The 9212-nt window shown below is 52.1% G+C and overlaps 1 protein-coding gene across 1 annotated transcript; it reads left to right on the top strand.

Annotated features, from left to right (window-relative positions):
• Positions 1–598: 598 nt before the first annotated feature.
• Positions 599–8890, top strand: Slc25a45 (solute carrier family 25 member 45). The gene is made up of 7 exons (XM_057778291.1): positions 599–917; positions 1454–1523; positions 2785–2828; positions 3010–3081; positions 3309–3494; positions 7567–7825; positions 7927–8890. The coding sequence occupies exons 2-7, from the start codon at positions 1487–1489 to the stop codon at positions 8193–8195; spliced, it is 867 nt and encodes a 288-aa protein (XP_057634274.1). The 5' UTR covers positions 599–917; positions 1454–1486; the 3' UTR covers positions 8196–8890.
• The last annotated feature ends 322 nt before the right edge of the window (positions 8891–9212 follow it).

The following is a 9212-nucleotide window of genomic DNA, read 5'->3' as shown; positions in this document are numbered from 1 at the left end:
CAGCCTATTTTTAATTTTAGATTCTGCACATGAAGGAAAACGTGACAATGGTCTCTCTGCGGTCAGCTTGTTTTGTTTCTCATGACGATCTCTAGTTCTTGCAAATGATGTCATTTTATTGTTCTTTACGCCTTAAAACTCTATTGCGTACAGCATCACACTGTCTCTGTCCACTTTTCCACCGTCGGCCTTGGACTTTTCATTCTCTGGCCACCGTTCATCCGTTCATCACCATTAGCATTTATCGTGTTATTCTACCACACTCTCTTATCCATTAAGCATGTAAGTGGATAAAGCTGCCACAGGTCCTTGACTACACAGACAACCTGCAAGCTGCATGTAACAGGTCCATGACAAGCACCAGGAGAAAGGCGAGGAAGACACTGGGAGGGAGGGGTGCAGACTTGGGGCGATTTCAATTGTCTATGAGATGGCTGGGGGTGTTCCCTGAGGTGATGTTTCAGCCGCAGCTTAAAGAAGTGCAGAGAGAGGATGTCCAGGAAGACGAAGCCAAGTCGGCTTTAGGGCCTCGAGGCTGACAGCCTGTTCAGCAAAGCAGGAAGCAGGACATGAGGTCAGAGAAGGGCGGTACTGTGAGGGCTCGGACAGCACAGAAGCGATTTAGCCACTTTCTTTTTAATTTTTAAAGAAAGGAAATTTGTTTGTTGCAGTTTAGAGGCAAGAAAGTTAAAAAAAAAAATCTAGCCTCTGGTATCTGGTGAGGGCCTCCCTGCCCCATCAGCTGACGGCAGGGGCCAGAGGGCAGGAGAGCAGAATTTTGGTTTTGACGCAGTGTGGCTCTGGTCTTTGCCCAGTCAAAAGCCTATTGTTCTTCCCCTGGGGTAGAGGAGGCTGCGGTTCTGACTCACGGCTGCAAACAACTCTGGAGAGAGCGGACAAACAGGCTTCAGGGCCTGGTGAGTCACTTCTGGGGGCAGGGGCCTCTCTTTTTCGGATTGTTCGCATCCTGCCCTAGGCTCAGGCGGCTGCCACAGGCCACTGTAGCCTGGGACTGCCACCTGGTGGCCACTGTCTGACTTCACATAGCCTCACAGCTGGTTAGGGTAGGCGAGGCTTGCGCTCCGAGAGGGAATGAATGAGAATTTGCTCTGGATAGGCTGCTCAGGCAGGGCCTTGCTCCTTACTCAGTAAGGCAGCCTTGCAGAGGCTCACCAAGCTAGGCCTCAGTGTCACACAGCAAAGTTGTCACTGTCCGGGGACAGGACTCAGGCTTGCTCTGTCAACCTGACCCTAGAGATTCCATACTTGGCTGGTCTCTTCTAGGCTCAGGGTCACTGAAGTTGGCTCCCTCTCGCTAATGGTTGTCTGAGGTCTGGGCACTGGGCCACTTCTCACCCTCCAGCCAGGGTTAAACATTAGTGGGAGGTTATCGGGTTCGGAAAGGGGGTGGGGATTTCACTTGCAACAGTCTTCTCTGCTTCTCTGCGGCCAGCCCGGAGCAGCAGTTCCCACCCGAGCCTACACAATGCCTGTGGAGGAGTTTGTGGCTGGCTGGATCTCCGGTGAGACCTTCTTCTACTTTCTGTCTTCTCACCCTTAAGGGTGGGCTGTGGGGAGGGAGGGTTGTCAAGAGGAGATGTTCCCTCTGGAGCACCCAGTAGCTAGCTGTTCCCAGAGCCTTCTGGGAATAGCCAAGGAAGCAGAAGGGAAAGAAGACAAGGAGAGACTGCTTCTGCATCCCAAGGTCATGCTGCCAGAGACCACCAAGGACCTGATAACCAGGGAACCTCCCCCAAGCCCCTTCTCCCAGACCAGTGTAAGGGACCCAGAACACATTCACCTTTGATCTCACCTGCTGTCCTGACTTCCCCTTTGGAAATCTGCCCCACCTGGCAATGGGTGGCACTCCTATGCCTTGAGAAAGAACACCATGGATGTGCTCCTGGTACTGCACCCCAGGCCCCAGAAACAGCATTTTTTTTTTTTATGGAGAATAATAGTGATATTGGGTGGCTTTCTCCCCTGGGGCTGGCAGGACTCCAAGCTTCCCCACCCCCCACCCTGTTCTGTACTGGTAAGACAGGTAGAAGGCCAGAGGAAGGGGGCAGCAGGGCCTGTTCTCATCCAAGGCCACAGAACTCTGAGAGGAAGGCAGTGTACAGCTCACACAGTTGGGAATGGTAGCCACTCCTCTAGGGCAGCGGCTCTCGACCTCCCTCATGCTCTGACCCCCAACCTTAAAATTATTATTGTTGCTACTTCATAACTGTAATTCTGTTATTGTTATGAATGTAATGTAAATGTCTGATATGTTACCCCAAAGGGGTCGTGACCTAGAGGACAGTATTACAGGTGGTTCTTCCCTATTGTGTGCGTGTGGGCCTCAGGTGAGGTCAAGGGTCTGCCACCTATTCCCCAGCTCTTTTGTGGCCCAATACCAGGTGTGGTGGGGTGGGGTAGGGCAGGGCAGCTGGGATCTCAGTGGAGCCCCAAGAATGTGGTTGTGGGTGTCTAAGCATACCCGGCCTTCCTGCTCCTACCTGATCCCTCTTCCCTCCAGTAGAGACTTGCTTCTTAGATTTGGCACAGAGTTCTTACTCATAACACACCTTCTTTTCATTTTATACCCCAGCCATGGTTTTCCCTCCTGCCCCTCCTCCTGCTCCTCCCTCCCCCACAGCCCATCCTCCATCCACTCCTCCCAACAGATTAGGGCTCCTATGGGGAGTCAACAAATCTGGCACATTAAGTTGGGCAGGTCCGATCCCACCTCAACCCCCCACATTAAGGCTGAGTATTCACAGCACCTTCTTGTCACCGCAGGAGCCGTGGGGCTGGTCCTGGGGCACCCGTTTGACACTATAAAAGTAAGTGTAGCAGAGGTACCAAGGGAACCGATGGTCTGGCTGGAACCTGGGTAAGAGCCCAGCTAATTGGGTTGGCTCGCTTGTGTGTCTGCCAGCGTCTACTGCGTGGGTGACCTGGCTGCCGCTGTGGGAGCAGCCCTGGCTTGCCCATTTCCTCACATACCCAGTACTTTCCATCCAGGTGCGCTTACAGACCCAGAACACATACAGGGGCATCGTGGACTGCATACTCAAGACTTACCGCCATGAGTCGGTAGGTAGCCTACTTCTTCCGGGGTGGGAGTGACTGTTTCCTGCCTGGCAGTCACTTAGCATCCCCAAAGCGGAGTGAGGTCCTTGCAGCCTCCTTCACCTGCTCTGTCTGCCTGGGACAGGACTTGAGCAGAAGTGATGTACAGATAGCAGAGGCCTGGCCAGAACTGGAAGTGGGACAAGGGAGGCCCACCATGCCTCTTACGATGCCATCATATTGCTCTGCAGGTCCTGGGCTTCTTCAAAGGAATGAGCTTCCCCATTGCCAGTGTAGCCCTGGTCAACTCCGTCCTGTTTGGCGTGTACAGCAACACCCTGCTGGCCCTCACAGCCACCTCCCACCAGGAGCGGCGGGCCCAGCCACCCAGCTACACAAACATCTTCATAGCAGGTTGTACTGGGGGTGTCCTGCAGGTGAGAGGGTCATGTCACGTTCAGGTGGCACAGTGATGGATCTGAGCCTTACACACACAGGCACACACACACACAGACACACACACAGACACACACACACACACCCGGGATTCCCAGCAGGGCCTGATAAGGCCTTCCTAAGGGATACTTGTAGCCACTGCTAATTGACCTAGCCATGTTGTGCCTTGCCAGCCTGCAGGCTTGGAAGTGGAAGGCCACAGAGACCAGGGGGACAAAAAGCAGAGAGTGTGTTGGGGGGGCAAAGACGATGCTAGGCAGAAGCGACCAATGCCTTCTTTCAGGCTTGTCTACCTTCAGAAGGATCTCCTAGCCCTAGAGTTCTGGGGAGACTATGCAGCATGGTGACCTTTTACCCCGGGGAACTGTCATTCTCCAGCAGAGCTGAGTTTTACCCTTGAAGTAACCCTAAAGTGGTCCTAGTCCATTCCACCTGCTCAACCAGGCTTTGGTCTGCAGTACAAGGACAGTCATAATCTCTGAGCCTGGCCTGAGGCCACAGGTCACAGACCTCAGCCAACCACCGAGTGTCACCCCCATCGTCTGTTTTGGTCTTTGTTCTTAGCACCCTGGCATGGCTTCTGTGGGGTGTGGTGGTGACTAAAAGAGCTTCCAGGCCCTAGAGGGGACCTGAGCTAAAGGGAGTGTCTGAGCATTAAGGGACAAAAGGACAGGTGCCAGTTCAAGCCTACACCCAGATGGGCTCCTAGGTAACCTTCTAATGGGTACCTGCCCTGATGCCACTGATACTTCAAGGGGCAGAGAGCAAGATGAGAGGACGGAGCCAGGGTGTGCACAGCGGGGGTTAATGATTAAAGAGACCCAGAGACGCCTGGCTCCTTTCTCCCTCCTCCCCCACCGCCTTTCCTTGTTTGTTTGTTTGTTTGTGAGTTTTGTTTTGTTTTTGTTTTGAGACAGGGTTTCTCTATGTAACAAACAGCCCTCGCTGTCCTGGTACTTGCTCTGTACAGAGACCAGGCTGTCCTCAAACTCAGAGATCCACCTGCCTCTGCCTCCTGAGCGCTGGGATTAAAGGCAACCACTATCCCCACCCCTGGCTTCATCTTTTTATTATTTATTTGTTTGGTTGGTTTGGTTTCTCAAAACAGGCTTTCTCTGTGTAATAGTCATAGCTGTTCAGTAACTCACTTTATAGACCAGGTTGGCCTCAAACTCACTGAGATCCTACCTGCCTCTGCCTCCCAGGTGCTGGAATTAAAGGTGTGTGCAACCACCGCCTGGCCACCCTTTTATTTTTTTTTATTTTTTTTATTTTTTATTTATTTATTTATTTATTTATTTATTTTGGTTTTTTTCGAGACAGGGTTTCTCTGTGGTTTTGGAGCTTGTTCTGGAACTAGCTCATGTAGACCAGGCTGGTCTCGAACTCACAGAGATCCACCTGCCTCTGCCTCCCGAGTGCTGGGATTAAAGGCGTGCGCCACCACCGCCTGGCCCCCTTTTATTTTTTTTTAAATGATTTATTTATTTTTTATGTGTTTGAGTGCTTTGCTTACATACATGTATGAGCACCATGTGTGTGCAGTGCCTGCAGAGGCCTATAGAAGGTGTTGAATCTCCTTGAACAAAAGTAACTACAGATGGTTGTGAGCTACCATGTGGGTCCTGGGAACTGAGCCCCAGGCCTTTGCAAGAGCAGTGAGTTTTCTTTACCATGGAACCATCTCTCAACCCCCTCTAGTTTAGGGTCTTGCTATGTAGCCCTAGTGGGCCTGTAATTCACTCTGTAGATTAGACTATCCTCCAATTTATAACAGTCCCCTAGCCTCTTCCCCAGACTCTGGAATTAGAGTTACATGCCACCAAACAAGGCTTTATATTCCTTATTATACAGATATGTGCCCATATATTTCTAAAGCCTGGAGGCCTGTACCCCTCAAAAACAGTACGAGACCAAAGTCCCTTGATAAAGTGGCCTGACTTAGGCCCAGCCAGGTGCCACTTCTCAATCACTTTCTCCTCATCTCTCTGAAAAGCAGAACCAGGGACTGTTAGGACCATAAGTGGTGACTTGGTCTAGGAACCTGCTAGAAGGCAGGGTTTCCTGGGACATCTGTCAACAGGGTTTCGAAGCCAGTTATGTACCAGTGAGGAAGTGGGAGGAAGGGGTAGGTGCTGACAGCTTCTGGTGGCACAAACATTGCTTGTGGCCTGATTGAAGCCTCTCTGGCTAATAACCCTTTAGGTTCCATGGGTAACACCCCACAAGACTCCCTGCGTCATCTCTGGAGCTCCAGGTCAGGAGCCCACCCTGCTGAGGTCTCGGCTCAGCCCTGTTGACAGGTCCCGGAAGGAACCTCAGCCCCAGCTTACAAAGGGCCTCCACCTTCCACGGAGGCAGAAGCGTGCAGTGTGCCCCGTCCCTGCTAAAGCCCAGCACTAGTCTCTCTACTACCAACCAGATCTAGAGCTGGACATGGAGCTCATGTGCTTCCAGACAGACAGACAGCAGACTCACAGCAGTAGCAAGTCAGTTCCCGCCAGCACCCTGCCTGCACCTCTGTGACACTGCAAACAGTGTTCTTTGATTTTTAAAAAAAGACTTTAGTCCTAAAATCAAACTTAAATTCTGCCCGTGGAAGCTCGAAGAAGGTGTATGATTCTCTGGAGCTGGAGTTACAGGCAGTTAGGGGCTGCCCTATATGGGTGCTGGGATGCAGACTCAGGTCCTCTGGACAGACAGTATACACTCTTACCCACCGAGTCTCCTCTCCAGCGCTGGTTAGTTTTTTTAATGAATGTTTTTATTTTTTATTTTTGATTTTTGAGACAGGGTTTCTCTGTAGTTTCTGGTGCCTGTCCTGGAACTAGCTCTGTAGACCAGGCTAGCCTCGAACTCACAGAGATCCACCTGCCTCTGCCTCCCAAGTGCTGGGATTAAAGGCATGCGCCACCACTGCCCGGCTTAATGAATGTTTTTAAATCTCTTATTTTATGTGTATGGATGTTCTTGCTTGCGTGCATGCATGTGTGCCATGTACATCCCTGGTAACTACCGAGCAGTGCTGGATCCCCTGCAACTGGAGTTACAGATGTTTACACAGAGCCGCATGTGGGTTCTGGAAACTGACTCTACACCCTCTGGAGGAGTAGCCAGTGCTTTCAGCCGCCAAGTCCCATCTCTCCAGCCCCGTGACTCGTTTATTGACTGAGTTTCATTCTGCTGTAGCCCACACCGACCTGGAATTCACTATGCAGACCAGGCTAGTCTTGAACTCTTGTAGTACTCACTGAAGCCTCTGGGGTCACAGGTATGAGCCCAGCACAGCCAGCTAGAACCTCCCCTGAGCTTCAGTAGCTTCTCTTGCTTTGTCTGGAGACAGGATCTCACTATGTACCTCTTGCTGGCCTGGAATTTACTGTGTAGACCAGGCTGGGCTTTAGCTTACAGAGATCTGCCTGCCTCTGCCTCTGCTTCCTGCAATGCTGAGGTTGAAGGCATGTGTCTCCCTGGCCAGCTAGCTGCTTAACAGCTACACCCCGGCACCTCATCAGTATGGTGATCTCCTCCTCTCCACATCTTCCCAGCCCAGTCCAGTCTACTCCATGTCTGCGTCCTGGCTAAGGGCTCTAGGGCCTTTTTGGTCAGAGGCAGGGAGGGCTGCTTTAAAGAGGGAGTGCTATGGAAGAGGGGGAGTCTCTGATGCTGGGTCTGTTTTAGAAAAATGCCAACGAGGTGACCCTCACCTGCAGCATCAGCTCCTCACTGTTTTGCTTATAGAATGAACCCTCATGGAGCCCCAGCCACTGCAAACGTGGGCTCCTCCCTGGAATCAGGGAGCCCAGGAGCCAGCCCACTCCCACTTGTCCTTGGGCACCTGTGCCTGCTATCTTAGGAGGAGGGGCCTGTGCGCAGCCTCTCAGGCCTGATAATAAGAGAGGCCGTCTGTTCTTAACCAGATACTTGGCCAAACCCAGCCGTGTACGTGGGAGGCTAGGAGCTGGCAGCAGGAGCCTCTGCCCTATTGTGATTATAAGCAGATTTTCCCAAGCTTAAACTCTACCCAGTCCCCTCCCATGTCTTTCTTCACAGGCCTACTGCCTGGCTCCTTTCGACCTCATCAAAGTCCGTCTACAAAACCAGACAGAGCCAAGGATGAAGATAGGGAGCTCTGAACCCCGATACCGGGGGCCTGTGCACTGTGCAGCCTCCATCTTGAGAGAAGAGGGACCCCAGGGACTGTTCAGAGGATCCTGGGCCCTAGTGCTGAGGGACACCCCTACGTTGGGAATGTACTTTGTCACCTATGAAGGGCTATGTCGCCAGTACACACCAGAAGGCCAGAATCCCAGTAAGTGGGGTGAGGTGGGGGTCCAGCAGGCTAGGGAGGGAACTAAGGCTGGGGAGATGCTCTGTTCCAGTCTGACTCCACCCTGGCTTCCTCTGCTCCAGGCTCAACCACAGTACTGGTGGCTGGCGGCTTTGCCGGCATAGCCTCCTGGATCACAGCCACGCCTTTTGATGTGATCAAGTCCCGGATGCAGATGGACGGGCTGAAGGGGAGAAAATACCGGGGGATGCTGCATTGTATGGCAAGCAGCTTCCGGCAGGAAGGAATACGGGTCTTTTTCAAAGGCATGACCCTCAATAGTGCCCGTGCCTTTCCTGTCAACGCCGTTACCTTCCTTAGCTATGAATATCTGCTGAGCTTGTGGAGATGAGCCCAGCCAGGCCGTGCCAGCAAGTCTACAACAGGAGCATGGCGGATAGATAGCAACTTGGAAAATCAAGCTAAAGAACCCAGCTAGCAGGTTCAAAAGCAAGAGGTGACATGCATCACCCAGAGTTAAGGAGTCAACTTGCAAGAAACCAATGAAGTTGGCCGTGTACGGACTCCAAGACACACCCATCTCCAGCCCACCTCTTTCCAGAAAGCGGGGGCACAAGCCACATACAAATCAGCCAGGCCACCATGTCACAACTGCCCCTCTGAAGGAGCTCTCAGGGACCAGTCACTGTCTTGGAGCCACCCAGTCAGGGGTTCAAACCATTCCTGGACGGGAGAATGACCTTTGCCTTCTTGTGTCCAGAAGCCTTCAGGGTTTCCATCATCTTCAGGGAAACCCAGGTCTCTAGCTCCTGGCTCTCCTGGCCCACTAAATGGTCCTCTCTCTTGGTCACTTTCTGCTGTGGTCCCTCATGTCCCAGGAGTGATCAGTGGGTGTAGTTATTGTCCCTCCAGTGGCCTACTCTCCTCTGAGACCCAGGCAGAGCTGTCTCTAGGGTCCTTCCAGCCCTGTGGGGTACCCAAGAACCTCAGCCCTCCTCCTACCTCAACCACAGCTCTTGTGTGCAGGGCTTCACGGTTAGTTGTCTCGCTCCTGAGACATTGTCTCTGAGAGTCTTGTGGTAAGGTTGTATTTCTGTCTCTTGAACAGATACATGCAATAAAGTTTCGTTTGCTGACATGCTGATGATCCCCTCCCATCTCTGCTCCCACCACACACATGTCTGTCCATGCCCTGGCTCCTCTCTAGGCTGTCTCTGCCTGGCCCACATCTCCTTACATTTGTCTTCTTTTTTTTTTCACCTCAATTGTTAAATTAGATATTAAAACTGTCTGAGGGGCTGGAAAGATGGCTCAGTGATTAAGATCACTGGCTGCTCTTCCAAAGGACCCAGATTCAAATCCCAGCACCCACAGGGCAGCTCACAACCATCTGTTAAATCCTCTTCTG

The sequence above is a fragment of the Chionomys nivalis genome, chromosome 8 (assembly GCF_950005125.1).
Source record: "Chionomys nivalis chromosome 8, mChiNiv1.1, whole genome shotgun sequence".
NCBI lineage: Eukaryota > Metazoa > Chordata > Mammalia > Rodentia > Cricetidae > Chionomys > Chionomys nivalis.
The sequence above is the reverse complement of the archived record's forward strand: the minus strand, read 5'-3'. Positions and strand labels throughout refer to the sequence as shown.